The 19,606-nt window shown below is 49.9% G+C and overlaps 1 protein-coding gene across 1 annotated transcript in view; it reads left to right on the forward strand.

Annotated features, from left to right (window-relative positions):
* The window catches only part of CASZ1 (castor zinc finger 1), a 206,000-nt gene that overhangs the window by 158,069 nt on the left and 28,325 nt on the right, over positions 1–19,606 (forward strand). Inside the window, exons 4-6 of the mRNA XM_056865103.1 lie at positions 5,218–6,052; positions 8,398–8,466; positions 17,912–18,002. Of these exons, the coding sequence (XP_056721081.1) occupies positions 5,218–6,052; positions 8,398–8,466; positions 17,912–18,002 (995 nt within the window). The remainder of the gene's footprint in view (positions 1–5,217; positions 6,053–8,397; positions 8,467–17,911; positions 18,003–19,606) is intronic.

Genomic DNA, 19,606 nt, shown 5'->3' on the forward strand with positions numbered 1-19,606 from the left:
TTGTTTCCCCACTTCTATACACGAAGCCAGCTGGGTGACCTTGGACTAGTCACAGCTCTCTTAGAGCTCTCTCAGCCCCACCTACCTCTCAGGGTGTCTGTTGTGGGGAGGGGAAGGTGATTGTAAGCCGGTTTGAGTCTCCCTTAAGTGGTAGAGAAAGTCGGCATATAAAAACCAACTCTTCTTCTTCATCATCTTCATCTTAATCTCCGTCCCTTTATGTATGTATGTCTCTTTACCAACTGAGGATCTGTGCACCTACCTACATGTAGTTCCTTTCCCCAAATACCTGCTCTGGTGGGCTATTTTAAAAAATCCAGGAGTAGATGTTCCTACTGCTACTTTTAAAAAATGGCAGAGTCTACGGGAGTACATGGGGTGAAAATCCTGTATGGAAGGTATGTGGTCACTCCATTTGCAAAATGGGGTCTTCCCCCATTTGGGAGCAGCTGGTGCAGCTCAGACATGTGCACACCATTCTCTGAAAGGGAGAGTCTTCTCCCCCCTTCTCTTTGATGGCAGGAAACACATTCACAGAGCACCCTGTGGGTGCTGACTAGTGTTGCCACAGCTTAGCTCTTATTACTAAGAGCTGTTCCCCAGGAAATGAGGAGCAGCCCGCACAGAATCCCGGTTAGCCCCGCATGTGCCTTGGAGACCCACAAGGCTTTGGAGTCCAACCAGGCCCCCAAACGGTGCGGCTGCTTTATCCAACCTGCCTCTTCCAGCCCCTCCCTACTCCCCCACCTCCCTTTCCTGGTCAGAGCAGAAAACGAGACTCTTGCTGGGACCCTCTCCCCGTCCCCCAGAGCCCAGACCTTCTGCTCCATTTGGGCTGTTTTGCTTTCCTTTCCATATATAGTTGTGGTGCTGTCGGCTATTTTTAGCCCCCTTCGGGTTTCTCTCTCTCTCTCTCCTCTCTTTGCTAACTCCGAATCCTTTGTGATACGATAGCTGCTCCTAGCCGTACACAGATCTCTGCTCTTTGGCAATGCCCACAAATGGATAGCGGCAAAATCCAAAGGGCGGGGGGAGCCCTTTTGGCACCTTGTAGCAGAGGCTGAGGATTAAGAAGCAAGGAGGACAGCCCCACAGGAGATTCCTACAAGAGTCCCGAAAGCCCCAAGAGGCTGAGAGCTGTTTTGCCCTCGATCCCAGACTTGCCACGCCGTACTTCACGGCTTGCCTACTTCCCAAGTTCCGTCTCTGTTATTCTTTCCGCTGCTTAACCTTTGTGTGGCCTGACTTGACAATTGCTGTAGGATTCCTCCGCAAAAGAGATTGACAGAATGCAGAGAGGGAAGTCTCCCCCCTTTCAGGGCTTGAGAATAGGAGACTTTAGTTTAATTCCCCTTTCAGATTCCCCCTCTTCTCTCTGTGTGGTTTGACTCCGGCCTGGATGGGGTTTCACCATACTGGGAGTGGGGAGGGGGGAGACTCGCGAGGGGATCGTTTTACAGGTCCGAGGAGAGATGAAAAGCAGAAGCGGGGAAGACGGATTTAGCAGGAACAGGGAAATCTTAGACCTGGGAGAGGCAGGATTGCAGGGGATTAATCGCTTTCGTTGGGGGCTCTAGGGTTACACCAGGGAAAGGCAGCAAAAGGGCAAAAGCTTTGAGGTGGGAGGAAACACTTTAGTGCTGCGGCACATGAACATGAAACGTAATGCTTGCGGCACACCAGGGTGACCAGGGAGGAAGTGGCCCAGGTGAATCCATATTTCTCCTGTTCCCCCCCCCCCCATCTCAGTGGCACTATGAGAGCCGAGCAGTCACAAGCCGAGTCAGACTTCCTAAATCCTGAAGCAGGTTGGTCTTGAGAAATTTGTGGCCAAAATGGCTGGGGGTGGGGAGGTGGGAACATGAATCAGCCTTCCTGCATGAGCGTTAATGGATCCCGAAACCCGAGACAAGTGCCTTTAAAACTGGCTTTCTTTTTCTCACACGTGCACACGGACAAGGACTGAAAAGCACTTCTAGTGGCACACGACCGTTTGGCTGACAGCCCAGCTTTGAGGCAGAAGCCTGACAGACTCTTTCTCTCTCCTTTCTCCTCCTTGGAGCAGCCTGTCCCCCTCTTCTCAGTCCTTCTCCTGCTCTCCTTCTTCAGCAAAGGCGCCTCAACTTCCCCTGGGCCTTCTCTCTGCCCTCTCCTGTCCCCGTTACTTTCTGTCAGCCTTAGCCATACCAGTGTTGTCTGTACAATTTCGGTTTTGTCTGTACCAAGCCCCCAGAATAGAATCTGTCCCATTTTTACTTTGTACAACGGCTCGTGTGCTTTTGACACCGTAGAAACATGGAACAGCATTTGTCGTTTCAGAACCTCCCTATCTCGTCCCCACAGATCTGGGTTCAGATCCCAGCTCTGTGCCTGTTCCCTTTTCCCTCTAACTTAGAAAGGGGGGTTACCAAAAGTCAAAAGTGAATGACTGGATGTGACAGCGAGGGAGTCTTGAAGGACTCACAGACACAGTGCGAGGCAGCAAAAGGTGGCCCCGGAGGAGGAACAGGGTGTCAGTCGGAAGCCCAGCAAGACCATGCAGGCGTGCTGGTCTGATCTCTCATTCCTCCTTTAGGCGGATATAAAGCACCCTCCACCTTGTCCTTTCCATCACCCAGCAAAACTGCCTCATAAGGCTCCTTAGCAGCTCATTTCTGGGCTGAAAGGTGGGATACAAATCCAAATGAAACAAGCTGGGAGCCTGCAAGGAATTGCAGTGAAGTGTGGAAATTCCCACCCCTCAAAATCTTCCCTTCCAGGATCCCCTAGTTCTCAGGGGCTTCCATGGGTTGGTTTCTCCTCCTTCTCCTTCTAACTGATTTGCAGTTGCTCTCGACCTTCTGTGCCCATGGGAACATTTTTGGTTCTTATCCAATTGCTTTGGAGGGTCTCTTCCTTCCCGTCCCCTGTTTTGGTTAATTTGGTTGTCCCAACTGCAAACCATCGCCCAGACCCCCTTGTGGAAGAAGGACTCCCCAATTCTCAGCATCAGCTCTTTCCCGTGCACAAAATACGTTCATATTTTCCCTTTTCTCCAATGATCCCAATTAAGAATATAAGAATGTAAGACTTGCTTTGCTGGATCAGACCTAAAGCATTGTCTGGCCCGTTGTTCTGGTTCCAAGGCATAGGGGAGCTAACATATGGCTGTTTTGTTTGTCTAGCCATCAGAGCTTTTGACAGTGTAGAGGTCCGTTGCCTCTGAATGTAGAGGGTCCATCTTAAATCTCTGGGCAAATGGCAGTTGGTCGCTCTGGTCTGGAAGTCAGATCATTCAGAGGGGTTTTAAGAGAGCCCTTGTTGTCCCGTGGATAGATAGTAGGGCTCAGAGTTGGTTGATCCAGGTTCAGATCTCACCTCTGCCCTTTGGGTAACCTTGAGCAAGCTGCTCTCAGTTCTGTGAAATAAGAGTAATGTAAATTTGTGCGAATCAGCTCTCATTCTGCTTTTGAGACCTGATTCACACAACTCGCTTTGTGGGGGTTGGACCAGAGATCGGAGGGGAATTTAGCATAGAGAGCTAACCTTATAAAAGCTCCATTCATGTGTTGGGTTCACAGTTCCCTGCGTGACCACTCTCTCTTGCTTAGGATACAGTGGCCATTTTTGCATGGTCAATTTTGATGCTCTCTAAAAGCTCTTTTTTAAAATGCGACTTTAAAAATACCTTTTCACGGTCCTGAAGCAAAAGGAGTTCTACTCCCCCCACTCACCTGCTCTTTTGTTCCTGTTTGCATAAGCCATTAGCATATGCATAGCTAACGGGCCTCTGTTGTTTTGCATTGTTCCTTGATGGCGATTATTCCCGGCAACCTCCAAAAGTCCCGTTAAGTGGGCTCTTTAGTAATGCGAAGCAGGTAAGCCCCGGCTTTGCGATCACTTTTGGAATGATGGTTCAGCGTGCAAAATTCAAACAAATATGCGGGGCAATTCAGCCTGGAAAGCGCGCTGCTAATTACCATGCAAAAATCCCCAGAGATACCCATTTATTATTATTTTTAAGGATGCTAGTAAAAACATCCTGAATGGGTTGGTTGGGAGAAGAGTTTGTGTGGTGTCAAGCTGTGTGTCCAGATTGCAACTCACTGCATCTGGATGCAGGGCTCTTTCCAAAGGCTTTTTGTGACCTTGCGATATACCAGCGGGATGTGTGGCAGAACATTTGCCAAAGTGACTAGGGAAAAAGCCCACCAGTCGTCACCAAATAAGTGATGGATTCTATGAGGAGACTCTAAGACCAGACCTATACAAAACTGTACTCCACAATTCTGAGAACTCAACTTGAAGCTTTAAAAAAGTTGCCCGTAACACAGCATTCAGGTGAACCCATGCCGAGTACTCTGTTGTAGCTTCAGTGCATCGCTTTGTCACCGCATGACCCCTTGGTTGTGCGTCTGAACCCATCTCAAACCATCCAGTGGGGGCGATGGGATGGGAGGAACACTCAACTCCATGAGGTCATGGGGAAAGAGAGGGTGGAGGTGGGAAAGGGGAACAGCTGATTCATTTCCTGCTGCTCTTCCCTCCCCCCCCCTTCCTCCAGCGGGTCATCCCCTTTTTCCTTTCACTGTCCTCTCCAGCTTTTGCTTTTGCTTTATCTCTACTTACTGCGTCTCTACTTACCTCTCCCTTCTGCTCCCTCCTCACCATCCCTCACACTACCAGTGTCCTTAAACACATCCGTCTCCTCTGTCAATCCTCCCTCAACCTTTTCCTTCCTTCATATCTTGCCTGTTGCTCCCCCTCCCCTGGCATTTTCTGCCATCTTTCTTCCTCCATCATTCCTCACCACACTCCTTTTCCCCTCAGCCTCCTCCCGGCTGCCACCCTCACACACAGAAGGGAAGCCGTGACGCCTTTGGCATCTTGGCAGTGGCCTCACTTCCAGTAAAATTACTTCTTCTTCATATTAGGCCAAGGCGAGAGTGCAGAGACATTTATGAAACTTTGTTTAATGTACTGAAAAGCCATCGGCTAGAACATTTAGGAAATTGATTTTCCTGGCATTGATGAACTCTTTTTATTTTACCCCAGTATTAATTACTTTTTTTTTAAACAAATTAATTTAAGAGTCGTAAAACCGAACAAGTGAGCCAAACGTCGGTAGATCATGTTCCCTTCTCTCCCCACTCCCCACTCCGGAAGCTGGCACAGGAAGGAAGGGAAAGCCCACCCGCTCAAGTGACAGGCTGTCTTGCTTTCTCTTGATTCCTCCAGGGGAGGCTTCGTCGCTGCGGGACTACGCTGCCACCACCATGAATGAGTTCTTGGGCATGTTTGGCTATGATGACCAGAACATACGGGATGAGCTGGCTCGCAAAATTAGCTTCGACAAGCTGAACGCTTCTACCTCCGAGGCTGCCACAGCCGCCGTCGCCACTTCCCTTGCTGGCGAGGATGCCATGAGTAAGAGAGCCCGCTTCTCCAAGTACGAGGAGTATATCCGCAAGTTGAAGGCTGGGGAGCAAGTCCCGTGGCCGGTCCACCAAGTGAAGGCCGAGGAACTGACCAGCAAACTGGGCAAAGAAGCTCCCCCAAGTCTGGGACAACCAATTCGGTTACCAGCTCCCGACACCTTGATCCTGCCGGAGAAGAAAGCGACCATTTTGCCCTTGCCCTCACCTAGCAGTTCCCAGATGCAAGGGCTGATGTCCCGGGCCTCCAAGTATGACTTCTTCATCCAACAGCTGAAGACGGGCGAGAGCATCAGGCCTCAGAATGGCAACACCTACAAGAAGACCTCCAAGTATGACCTGGAGAATGTTAAATACTTGCATCTCTTCAAACCAGGGGAAGGAAGCCCAGACATGGGAGGGGCCATTGCCTTCAAGACGGGCAAGGTGGGCCGTCCTTCCAAGTATGACGTAAGGAACATCCAGAAGCTCCCCCCGGTCAAAGCCCCGACACCCGCCCCCCTTGCCGCCACCCCCAGCAGCACATCTGTGGCCGGACCTGAGCAGCCAGCCACGTTGCCCTTCAACACTCCAGAGTACCTGAAGTCCACCTTCTCCAAGACGGACTCCATTACGACTGGGACGGTTTCCACTGTTAAGTAAGTCTGCCTCTCTTCCTCTCGTCTCTTCCATAGGGGAAGGGCAGGAAAAAAGAGCCGAGACACTTGATGGTTATTTCGTTGTTGCTTCTTGAATTAAGATGCAAGCTGATGGCTGGAGCCAGCTGTCGAGCATTGGGCACATGCTTAGAATGTTATTGGTGTGTCCTCAGCCATGTGTATATTTATATTTATTGGGCAATCTCAGATCCAGAGGTCCTGGGGACACGTTTTGCATGGCCTGGATAGGTGGGCCACTGTTCAAATTATTTCAGCCTCCTCCCTCCCCCGCCCCCCGCTGTTCCCATCTGAGTATGCTGGCAGAGGCAGCGATAAATAAGAAAGAAAGCTTTGCCCTATGGATTGGCCCCACTGGCCAACCTTGTTGGCTGACTGCTAGTTGGCAATTGCAGTTTTACAACTTTGGTGCAGTCTGCGAGTCCCCTTTGCAAGCTGAGTTCATCAGCGGTCTTCTGTGCAGTCCCAATGCAGGCCTGCACAGAAGATACTTGAACAACCGTTACAGGTAAGTCCCACCCTGTTATCTCTGCCTGGGAAGCCTTCCCCACTCATCCAAGTTGTCTGCATAGAGGTGAAGACATCAGTGAGGCATGCCAGTATCTCAAGATCCCTCCTGTGTTACTATACCTTTTAGCTCTCATCTGTGAGGGGAGAGAAGAAATAGGTGATGGGGCACAGGCAACCATTGCCGTTCCAGTCACGGTCCTGCTTCTCTGGCACAATCTGTTCTTTTTCTTGAATATTCTGCATTTCACAGAATGGGTGCTGGGAGTCTGGAGAGGCTGGGCTCTGCAAAAGATGCTTGAAAGGGAGGAAGAGAACTGAAGTTTAGAGACAATGGCCAGTAGAAGCAAAGCCAAGCAAAGGACTGACTGACATGAAGAAAAAGATTGGCCCTGGCTGCATTGAAGATACCAGGCACAAGTAGCCCGGTGGTTTCCTCCTGTCGCCATGGCTAGATGTTTTCCCCACTCATTTGTTACAGGCTAAAAATCCAACTGTTCCCATACCAGGCCATTACAGTGAGCGCTTCCCCTCCACAGCCTGCTGAAATGCACCTGGCAGTCACCATGTGGCCGGGATGTTTTTCAGTTGTGCGACTCTGCCCCAAGAGTGTCAAGGGCAGCCCGTGTGTGACTCCTAACTCTCAACACGTTTGGTTTTTTGCTGTTAATCACAATCCGAGCTCTGTTTCCTTCCTCCCTTTCATTCTCTCGCTCTCTTTTTCCACTGCGGTTGGGGATGAACCTCAAGTGCGCGCTCTTCTCTGCCCGCAAAACTTCCTTGGGATGGGGGAAGCGAGACTGCTTCTGTGCCGAGCCTCACTTCGGCGCAGTTTCCTCCGTGTGCCGTGCATTTATGTGAGAATCCTCTAAGGGATTTGGGAAGTCAATAGCTCTTTGCTCAGGACTTAGGCTAGTGTTTGGAGTAGGAATGAAGCAGCAGGGGTTTTTGCAGTTGAGAAGATGGCGCAAAGAAAACGGGTGCAGTCCCCATTGTCTCTTCCCCTCAGGCAGCCTCACTGGGCAAGGTGTGTGTTGTACAGGCTACGGCGTTGCCTAGTCAAAATCCCATAGGTGAGAGGAGGCTACCTTCTTTTTGTAAATTGTTCCCCTTACCTGCTTCCCCAGGTCCTTTCACTGTCACAAATACCTGTTCACGGTAGCTCCTTGGCAACATCCCAGTCCTAGCCAATGCATTCCCTTACCAGACCATGGTTGTACAGAGAGTAGAATCATAGAGTTGGAAGGGACCACCAGGGTCATCTAGTCCAACCCCTGCACAATGCAGGAAATTCACAACTACCTCCCCCTCACACCCCCAGTAACCCCTACGTGCCCAGAAGATGGCCCAGATGCCCTCCCTCTCATGATCTGCCTAATTTCATAGAATCAGCATTGCTGACAGATGGCCATCTAGCCTCTGCTTACAAACCTCCAGGTAAGGAGCACTTACCACCTCCTGAGGAAGCCTGTTCCACTGAGGAACTGCTCTAACTGTTAGAGCACATGCACAGAATCATAAGGGACTGTGGCATCTCGGACTGAGCTTCCAGCAGCCATTCCAAGAAGTGCGGGGGGGGGGGGAGCAGTGGTGAAAAACGGAAGAGGCGGCCCGAGTGACAGCAGAGGCTTGCGGGGCTGGTTTTGACCATGTGGCTTAGGGGTCACACCGTTCCCGGGCACCCAGCTGCTGCCCTGGGATGTGGAGCAGTGCTTGAGAGGATAGTGTGAGAGAGAACGAGAGAGAGAGAGAGAGGGGCTTGGACCGTGTCACGACACCGCCTCGCTAACCATCTCTGCCCTGTGTGTGTTTCTCATTAGGAACGGATTAACCACTGACAAACCAGCTGTCACCGAAGATGTAAATATTTACCAGAAATATATTGCCAGGTAGGCCGATCCCTCCTCCCGTGGGTTTCTCGGGGAAGGGGGTGGACGGGGTCTCGGGACAGAAATGCCTAGGAGGAGAAGGTGGGGTTTCTGTCTGTCTGTCTGGGTGAAATGTCAAAAACCAGTCGCGGGCACTGAGTCTTTCCATTTCTCTCTGACATCCACACCGACTTCCCACTGCCGCCGCCACGTTGCCTGCTCCGAATAGGAAGCCCTCCACAGCCCGCCCTTTGTGAAGCCTCTCCCCTTTCTCAGGGCAGGAGGATGAGGAAGAAGAGCCTCCAGAGGCCCGGGCCTTCATCCCACTCTTGATCCCACTCTCCTGACACACTTGAAAACCCCTCGCGAAAAGGGGCTTTCCCCATGGCGAACGTGGGATGAGGGTCACCCTCCGTGCAGTCCTCCCCCATCTCCCTGGAAAACGATCATCTCTCTCTGGCCATAGATGATTTTGCCCCATAACAGATGGATGCCGCTATGGCAGTTAGCAGGGACAGCTGAACTGAGCCCTCCAGGTATAATGCCAGCATCTCTCTGAAAGCCAATACAGGGGGTGGGAGGACAGCCTAGGGAGTGGCACGGCCTTTATGCCCCATAGGAAGGACTCTCCAAAAACACCTGGTGGCCTCCATTGGAGACAGGATGCTAGGTTAGATGGGCCTCTGGTCTGGTTGAGAAGGGTGTTTTGCATCCAGGTGGTTGTACTGACGTAAAGTGAAGGTAACAGGGTGGTTAGTTCACTCTTTTGCACTTCCTCTTTTTTTAAAGACCAGAAATTGTTGCAATCCACATTAGTAAGTAACACAATCAGGGGGAGACTGTTGCTTTAAGCTGGTTGCTCTGGAGCCAAAGGATGTATGCGTCATGGGTACAGGGGAGGGTCTCCCCTCCCCTTCATGCTCATTTTTCCTTCTCCCAAGTCTCTTCCTCGGGGACCTTAAATCACACAGTGGACTTGCTTGGTTATAAGTTATAAGCTCATTAGATTTAAGCTTGTCTTTTGTCAAGATCTGAGGGAGGGAAAACAGCCCTAGCAGGCGGTTGGGCTGTGCTGGTGGAGAAAAGCCCTGCTTGGCCAAATTCAGACCACCCAAATTCAGACCACTCGGTGAGGAGTGGCTCCTTGGCAGTCGGCCTCATGGCAGTAGGCGCTCAGGACCATAAATTGGCTTGGGCTGCCATGAATCCTACAGCCCCTACCGAGAAACCATGGGGCAGGTGTCCTGGGAGAGTTTGCACCACCACAAACGTGTCACGGCCAGGGGCTTTGATAGATCTGCCATTTCTGATGTTTCACTTCAGTACTGATGAAAGAGCCCATACCCCGGCAATCTGGTTGCTCTCTAAGGTGCAACCTGACTTGAATCTAGCACGTCACTCCTTCTGTCCTTATCACCGCCACAAGAAGTGGTAATAGCCAGTGGCTCAGAAGGCTCTCAAACGAGGTTTCAGCAAGCTAGTTAGGAATAGGTCTGACCAGAACTGAAAAGCAGCCTGAGGGACATGGGAAAGTCTGCATTTGAGGAGGAAAAGCAGCTGTCAGGGAAAGGGTTAAGCACCCTCTTCCTTCCTCCCTCCCTCCCCTCTTCACTTAAAATCACAGCCTCCCAAATTGGCTTTTCATTCTATTAAAAAAAAAAAGCCCATAGAAGTTTGGTAGACATTTTCCATGTAATCTGCCCCATGCTCCTTGGACCAGTCAGTGACAGGAGACACCTGCGGAATGGTGCTTTCCAAAACCCCAAAACTCACTCAGGCATCTTTTGGCAGCCACAGCAAATTTACATGCGCTTTAATTTACATGCACTTAAAAAAAGAGAGAGAGAGAACCTGTTTTAAAGCCCTAAATTAAAGGGGGGCAGAGGGGGATTCTGTGTGTGCAGCACAATTAGCTTAATGAGTTCGTTAAGAGGCCTTGCCCACAACCGCCCAGGGATGATCCTTTTTTTCATACAACAAAACCAAGCCTCTTTAGCTAGTTGAGGATGGACGAGGCCTCACTTTCCCTTCCATGTATGTATATTTTTAGCTATACTCTCCTTTTGAATAATAATAATTATTATTAGTGAATCAGCAGATGGTTCGTCTTCAGACCTTGTTTAAATATTTATTTATATGGGTTGTTTTCCTCCCCCCTCCCCCTCAGTTGTAATTGGGATGGTTGGTGTGTGTGTGTGTTTTTCCCCCGTCACACGCTTCATCGTTGCAGAGTAATGAGTGTGTAAACACTTGCTAAGCATGCTGACTTCTGTATTTATTATTTTTATTAGTATTTATTTATCTGAGTGTTTCTCAGTGGTCCTTGCCAGATCTGGCAACTCAAAGGAATGAAGCAAACCATGCATCTTGCATGCTACGGTGCGCATGTGTCAGATGCCATAAGCATCCGCTGCATACACTTTGTTCACTGGGAGTGAATGTATCCCCTTCAGATCCCAGACATGAGTTAAAGCAAATTTTGAAATAGTAAAAGGCCACGAAACATACACTACGAAATCTCAAAGAACAGCATCAGCAGCCTCAATCATTAAAACCCCAAAAGCTTCAAAACTCCTAAACACGCCCCATCTTCAGCACCTTAAAACCCAATAAAGCACATTGAGAACCATCATCAGCATCAAACTGTTAACCCAAGATCAGCTTTTTCCTAATTCAGCCGAGAATGAACTTAAAAACGCTAGATGGCGAATAATTTGTGAGCAGAATTGCACGAGAATCTCCCCTGCTGGCCTGTGTGCCCTGAGATGCTGCCCGCAGCTGAACATAAGGGCAGGGGGTGTTAAAACTACAATTTATCTAGGGAAAAGGTGGAGAGCCGCATGTTTCTTGGACATTTCCACAATACACTGAAGAGGAGGGCCCCTTCTGTATACACTTTAAAGTTTGATTTGGAAAGTACCTTGCCTCTTTGGCAGCACAAGCGACTGTCGCAAAAACTAGAATAACCCCCTAGCTGTGTTCACAGGTACCTCTACCATCCTCAAGGAGGCATCCCTTATAGGTGTGCTAGATCACGGCCATTGAGTTTTAATTTTAAAGTCCTGCCAGCATCTTCACATCCTGTGGCTGTAAGATATGAAATAAAAATAAAATAAAATGTGTTTATTTAGGACAGGATGTAAAAATGTGCTTCCTTTGAGGAGCTCAGGAGAGCACATGTGGTTTTTCTCCTCCATTTTGTCCTTCCCAATCCTGTGAGGCAGGTTAGCCTGACATGGAATGACTACATGGAATGACTGGCATGAGTCTGTCACGGCGAGTGGGAATTTGGACCTGGGCTTCCCCTGATCGAGCCTGAGGCTAACTTTTGTAGCACACTGCGATGGTTCATATAGGACAAAACCTCGATGCAGTATGTAAAACTCCTGGAGGCACACATTACGGAGGGATATAGCTAAGGGCTTTCTGGGTCATATAGCATTTGTGTCACGTAAGTGTGAGTCTATAAATGCCCATCTCCATCCTGTGTGGGGTATATCTTGAGAACAACCCTGTGAAGTAGGCCAGCCTCGAGACAGTGACTTGGCCAAGGGAACTCAGGAAGTTTCGTGTTTGAGGAGGGATTTGAACCCAGATCTTCCAGTTCAAGACTGACAGCCTCCACCACACTCTTGCAGAGGAGAGAGCAGAGCTTGCATGGCCTCCATTCAGCCTGCCCGGTCTTTCCCTCGGCTTCCTTCTCATGACGGTGACTTTCCTGTGGGCTAGATGTGCGGGGCGGGGGGTGGGGGGGAGCCCTTGAGCCAAAGATTGCCTAGGTCTGCAGATGAACTTTCTTTAAAGTTTCCAGTGGCTTTATTATCAATATAATATAATATTTATATAATCTATTGATATTCTTGGTTTTAAAACAGCCGTTATCCGTTCTGAGTAGGTTGGGTTATAAATAAATCAATCCCCCGCCTTTTTTTTTTTTGCACAGACGTGTGCATTTTTCTGCATTTATTTTTGTTTATTTAATAATTTACATCTCAGTTCTCTAAATCTCATGGAAGGTAGCTTTACAACAAGGTCCCTAAATACAGAATACATAAGAGATCAAACATTTAAAAATCAATAGGACATATTCCATCCTGATAAAAGCTACATGCTGTCACTAAAGTGCCCTCGGTTCAGTCCTTGAATGGCCCGGGGGCGGGGGGGGGGGGATCCCAGCTGCCCCAGAGGCCTACTAATGTTTGGGCCAGGTCTGGCCTGGTTTTGGGGCCTGAGATTGTGGGCGGGCCCAGACTTTCCTGGAGGTGGTGTGAGTTGGGACCCACTTCTGCGGGTCCTTTGTTCTTAGGAACGGGATTTAAAAGTCTGTGATGTCTGCTGATGGGTTGAGCAAGCCCAGGTTATGGTCACTTGAGGAGGAGACCTTGACCGGGGAGGCAGAGCCTTGGTGTTCAGGAGCGACACCTGTCAGTTTGGGGGTGGTCAGAGCAGATACTAGCAGAGATAGGGGGTCACCTAGTAGGGCAAGAGGCAGAGACTAAAACAGGGTTGCCAGCTTTGGGCTGGGAAATTTCTGGAGGTATGGGCATGGAGCCAGGAGAGGGTGGAATTTGGGGAATGAAGTAGGGTTGCCAGCTCTGGGTTTGTAATTACCTGGAGATTTTTGAGGAGGGAAGGGTTTGGAGAGGGAAGGGACTTCAATGCCATAGAGTCCTTCTTCAGGTGAACTCATCTCTGTCACCTGGAGAACAGTTGTAATAGCGGGAGATCTGCAGCCGCTACCTAGAGACTGGCAACCCTAGAGTGGAAGGACCTCAGTGGAATGTAATGCCATACAGTCCACCCTCCAAAGCAGCCATTTTCCCCCAGGGGAACTGATCTCTGTTGTCTGGAGATCAGAGGCAATTCCAGGGGGGGGGGTCTCCAGGCCCACCTAGACTAGGTGCTGGGGGATAGCGGAGGCAGCAGAGGCAACAGGGAGAGATCTCAGACCAAGCTTTATTATTCACACATGAAATAATCTATCAAATTTCTATCCTGCCCTTCCTCCACCGACGTCCTGGGCCTCTCCCTGCATTTTACCCTGTGAGGTCGGTGAGGTGCAAACGCTGTAAGCTCCTGGTCCTCCAGGAAGCCAGAGACAGAGCGGGAATCTGAACCCAGGACTCACTGGTCTTTGCCTAACCACTCCAGCAAACAGGTTCTGCAAAAGGCCTCATATCGTTTCAGGGCACGAGGGCTTCATGCAGCCCTTATTTCTAAGGCTAGGGAAGAAGATGGGGGTCCCAGTCTCCACCCATCCCTGTCCTTTTGCTTCTGAAATGCCACAAGGAAGAGTTGAAAGCCCTGAGACCTGGCAACCCCAATCCGCCCCCTGCCCAGTTCCCTGGCTGGGTAAAACAGGCCTTTGCAAGCCCAAGATGGCGGGAGAGGCCTGGCTTGCTTGAGACAGCTGCATCTACTGCCCGTCTGATTTCATAGAATCATAGCGTTGGAAGGGACCACCAGGGTCATCTAGTCCAACCCCCTACACAATGCAGGAATTTCACAACTACCTCCCCCACACACACCCAGCGACCCCTACTCCATGCCCAGTAGATTTGTTGTTGGCTCCTGCCCCTCCAACACTGACATTGCTGTATGTTTTTACCTGCGTGCAGTGAAGGTGTGTGTGGCGAACCAGAGAGGGGGCTCAGCTGTCCCCAAGCACCAAGCCACACATTGTCTATCTTTGAGCTCACCGACAATCGATGAGGCCCATTCGGGAATTTGCAGCAAAGCAAACCAAAGTCTGAAATGTAAGACCCGGAAGTGGTTGACAGAATCATCCTGAAGCGTGCGCTTAGTCGGTCTCTGCACCACGGACTGCCTCGCACTGTGTTTTGACTCTATGTAAATGAGCAGGGAGGGGGCAGGCATTTGTGCGAAATTAGCAGGTGTGCCCGAGTGCACATGTCAGCGAGTGTGTGGGGTGTGTAAGCTTTTCTGTTTTGAGAAGCTAAACAGATGCTCGCCTTTAAAAATTAATAAGTTTGAACTGTTTCAAGTGTCAGGAAAAGCTAGAGAGAAATATAACCCTTTAGGAACCTATTAGCATCAGGCGCATGGCCTGAAGATCCCAGGGCCCAAACTCTGTTCCCGTCCCAGGACACATGACCCTGACCCTCTTGGTGTGCCACGGCAGGCAGTCCTTAGCTGCCGGTATTCACCTAAGAGGGAAAATGAATCTGCTTGCCAGCCCTACACGCAAACTGAATGGAACTGTTCCTCCTCACCAATAGCAACGTCTGCTGTAAGGCCGGGCAAAGCTGTACCTGCCACATACAGACGGTGGGCTTCTCTCTGGAGCAGGGCTGGGATCCTTTTTGCCAATGGAGGTTATGCAGTCAGGCTTTCTTGGACGTTCGCTAGGTGTGCCTGTGCATTTTGAAGTTTGCATCCTGTCTTTTTGGCCCCTGGAGGGCAACCAATATAATAAATAACAGATAATAAATAAATCAGTAAAGTTGAAGAGGAGTTCCTTCTCTGTGGAATTGCCGTGTTTCTGCTCCAATGAGAAAGCTGCTAGCTCTTTGCTCTGTGCGTAACAAACATCACGTGACCAATGCTGTATAAGAGCCCCTGGGAAGTGGCCCATTCTGGCCAACTTCAGGCATTCCTTTAGGGCTCCCCACACTCATGGTCAGGGCGTAGAATGACCCCCTGCTTTCTCCCTGGGGCAGGAAGACATTCTAGCAGTCTGAGCAATCCAGGAAGGCCCTGCAGTCTCCCTTGAAATCAGTCCTGCGAGAGAAGGATAAAAAGGGGTGCAAGATTGGGTTTCCTCCTGGGTAAAGCAAGGATCTCTCTGCTGGAGAGCCAGGAGAAGGGGACCAAAGGACTCAACCAGGCAGGACAAGAAGAGCAGGAACCAAGAGGCCCAAGTGCAGAGTTCCTCTGTTGCCAAGGCAAACTTTGGAAGTATTTATAGATCAGTCTGGTGCCAGGAGAACAGGGCATCCAGCAGGCTGTCCTCTGGGTCGAGGAAGTGGTGCAACAGGAAAGGAAAAGGCCACCCAGGGTTGGCACTTCAAGCCTGGCAAATCCTAATGCTCCGTCAGCCAGAGAGACTGGTGGGGAACCAGCCAAAGCCTGCCGGGCATATGGCGCATGGGGATCTGACATGCCAAACTTGTTGCAGTCTTCTGTAACATTGGACCTGGAAGGAAAGGGCATGGTTGGTTCCAGGTTAAACACTGTTTTTTAACTGTCTCCCTGAAATCAAGGGGGCTGGAAGAAGTGCTTGGCTCTGTCTGGAGAGCACCCCGGCCCTCTGATCTGCCGTGGCTCCTTTGGAACCTGGAGAAATAAAACAGTTGTTGGAGCATCTGAGTGTTGACACCAAGTGCAATCGAGGTATTGGCAGTGGTCAGGTGCAGGTTGAAGCTGGGCCTCCTCCCCAGCCCCCTATGGAATTGTAGTTTTCCAAGGGCACTGCATATCCTGTGCGAAACAGCCCCCCCACGGCAGAACTACAATCTCCAGCGTTTGTGCCACTTCTCTGTTGAAGTGGAACAGTCGCCTGAGCAGCGATGATCTCCTGCCCGTCCTCCAGCGCTTGCATTCTTTTGGAGGGGCTTGCTCCTTTTGGAATGCGGACAGGCCCATCCCCTCGGTTGCTGGAGGCCGGGCTTGCTGTTGTCTCTTTTTTCTTTCCTGCTTTGTTTCTCTGCTGCTGCTCAGGTTTCTCGGTCACCTGTTCTGGTGTGATCTTGATTTCTTGCAGTATTTCTTTTTCTTCTTCCCCTTCCTCTTTCCTCCCCTGGGAAAGGCATGTCTGCTTCTGGCATCTGTCCCCTTCTCTCTCTGTGAATGCCAAAGCAAAGCAGTGATTTAATTTTTTAGCAACGTCTCTCTCTTCTGTCAATTAAGCCCCCTTTCACTCTCCTGAAGGCCCGGCTGTCTCCACAATTGACCTCTCTCTTCCTTGTGTTACATATTGCAAATGCCTTATTTAGTGCCGTCGTTCTCCTCTTTCATCCTCCTCTGTTCTGTGGCGCTCTGCCCTTTCCTGCCATCTGATTGGGCCTGAACCTGGGTTTCCTCCTCAATTCTTAGCTCCTCTTTGATGCCCCGTCTCTTGGGGCCCTTTCACGGCCTGTAGTGCCGGCTGGCATCAGGAACCCTGCAGCAGATGGCAATGGCGCTCTCAGCGTTTCCCCTCAGAGCCCCCTTTCCGTCTCTCCACATCGTTGTGAACCTGCTCATGTTGTGCATTACAAGGCAGTCTGGCAACAAGGCTGAAGTCATCACTGAGGGCCCAGCCAGAACCACCGTTTCATGAGAACGAAAAGGGCCCATTGCCATTCCCTTTAGCCACTGGGTGGTTTGGGGTGTCGTTTTGTAACTGGAAGCAGGATCTGCACTCTGTGCCAGCTCAACTTCCAAGAAGCCCTTGAGAACAATCCCAGATAGGACACCTTCTGTGATCTAGTAATGACTCTAGAGTGATGCCTCAGGTGCACATCTCACTCAGACCTTAGCTATCCCAGGTGCATTTTTTGGCTGGATTTGCCATGCTAGCACAGAATCTCTTTACTAAAAAGCAAGTTTCTAGAATCACTTTACTAAAAAGCAAGTTTCTATAGATCGAATCTGGAAATACCTCCACATTCATGCCTCGCCTCCGTCGCACTCTTCCTTGCCACAGAGTTTTCAGAAACACCTTCCTTGTTTGAAATCTAAATCAAGATAGATGGCCAAATTGTATGTAGACATGTTTAATTTGTGTATTGTATGAGTGCAGAATTTGGGATTCCTAGTCTCAGGATTCCAGTTTAGTTGTGTATGTCACAGAACGGGTGAGCGGGTGGTGATTGTGCCAAGAACCCTGAACCTTCTTGATCCAGAGGGGCCACTGTGCCATGCTTCCTTCAACTTCCCCGCTGATGAGAGGAGAAGGCAGAGTAAGTCCCTGAGGCAAGATGCCCTGGGGAGGTCATCTCCCTCAGCCTAAATTCTCAGGGGATCCAGATTGATTCTTTCTCATTGTGACACAATCTAATTGCCGGTATGCTGCGTTTTCAACAAGCGCAAAGGGGGTTGCCTCCTGGCTCACCTGGTGTGCTGCAGCCCCTGCCCCATCCATCACAAGCCAGGCCAGTTCTTCGCTAGTGGTTAGGTCAGATGCCTGTCAACTCTGCCTCCACTTCTCATTGAGGCATCCTTGCCCATGCACCTTTCTTTAGGGCCCGTACATCAAGAGTCCTTCGTCAGGTATTTCATATCTGACGAAGGGAGTTTTGACTTTGGAAAGCTCATACCCTGAAAATCTTGTTGGTCTCTGAGAAGCGGCAGGACCCGATTGTAGCTCTTCTACTGCAGCTGCTCTCTGAAACTACATCGAGAGTGAGACTGACTTGAAGTTAATACTTCGAACAGGGGGAAAGAAGATGGCTGTAATTGCTATCCTTAAACATATGCCCCTTTCATTCACACTTTCTTTCTCCTTGTCTTTTTTTTCTTTCAGGTTTTCAGGAAGCCAGCACTGCGGACATATTCACTGTGCGTACCAATACCGGGAACATTATCACTGCCTTGACCCCGAGTGCAACTATCAGGTACAAAAAAAAAATGGCCCAAGAGAACACAGGGCAGGCCTTGAACTACACTTGACATGATTTCCCCACAGACGACAGGATCTTTTCACAGCCAGGGAAGATACAGAACGTGTTTTAAGACAGCCGTTCTGCAATGAAGACACCTCTGGTTGTCTGTCTTGGAGGCTTCTGGCATAGAGGATGTAATCTTGTGAATATTGCAATGTGTTCTAGGATCTCTGTTTTCCAAGTCCTGGGAAAATCTGTAAAATGTGGGGTTGGCAAGAAGTACCAAGCTGAGGAACTAATTCACGTAAGCATTGGTCACTGCCAGAACAGTGTTTGGACAACTCTGTGCATTTTCTGCCTGTGGACAGCTGGTTGTGTGCAACAGCATCCGTGTGCAGCATTGAATATTTTGTCGTGCCATTGCTGGGGTATTTTTCCAGGCATTTGCAGTGGCATCTTGCACATGGCAGCAGTTGTACCTGGCCCCCTGAACCAAGCAGAAGATGACATACGTGGGGGCTCTGAATGCTTTCCCAACATCCATCATGTGCCTCATGGGCATTCACAAGTCCAGCCATCAATACCCCCACCGTGCCAGCTTGTGGGAACATCACCATATAATCCTGCCCATTAAAATGTGGCTGTGTACTGATCCCTTTTGTCACAAAAGGTTTCTTCCAGTTCTGCCATCTTTTATACAAGTGGAATCAGCTTCCCATAACATAGCCAGTTGGAAACTTTAGCCAGCTGACATCTGCCTGAATTTCGGCTTCTGCTGCAAGGAACTTGCAAATGGGGTGGGTTGTTAATCCACCTCAGCCTTAGCCTGGCCTGTAACAAGTGATGTTACAGCTGCTGCTACAGCAAAACACCCAGTGATATGAGACGTCTTGGAGCTGCAGTTTCGTTCACAGGAGGGATAGCTGGGTGGTACCACTCCTCGGTGGTAGCCGAGGAGGAGGAGGAAGAAAGGCATAACCCAGGCTGGGAGAGCTGCCAGGGCAGAATTGCCAAGTCAGATCCTGGACCCACGCTGGGTTTGTTTACCCAGCACTCCACGTTTGAGAGTGTGAATCCACTCTTTCTGTGGTTAGCCCTCTGTGCATTGGGGGAGAGGAATTCCCAGGAATTGCTGCAGCTGAGTTTGGTTTCTGCCCCAGCATGCGCCTCAGAGGAAGCACTGTGACCACGACACCAGAAACAGGCTCTGTCCTTCCAAGGATGGCAGGCTGCTGGTTCCCATTGATCACATCAGGGATGTGAGCAGTGACTTGTCTGTATTAGAAAGGAGATGCATTGTCTGATGAGTCAACTCCTAATAGCACAGAGGGCCTTGAAGTACAAGGAAAGCAGAGAGAGAGAGAGGAGGCTTTGGCAATGAAGTCAGGAGCTGTCCTGGCTTGGGAAGAGGGGGAAAAATATACTTGATCCCACGAGGGAAGAAAGCTTTAGGCTGATTTTTTGCAAATGCAAATTATCCTGCAGTTGAGATATATTTTTGTAATGAATGGCGTTCAGTAATAAGTGGCCGCAAATTAAGGGTGATTGGCAACGGAATTCCTGTAATATAATGCCTCAGGGAAATCAGTGCTCAGGTCTTCTTTGGAGTTCCCGTG

Source organism: Euleptes europaea, chromosome 19, assembly GCF_029931775.1.
Source record: "Euleptes europaea isolate rEulEur1 chromosome 19, rEulEur1.hap1, whole genome shotgun sequence".
Lineage (NCBI taxonomy): Eukaryota > Metazoa > Chordata > Lepidosauria > Squamata > Sphaerodactylidae > Euleptes > Euleptes europaea.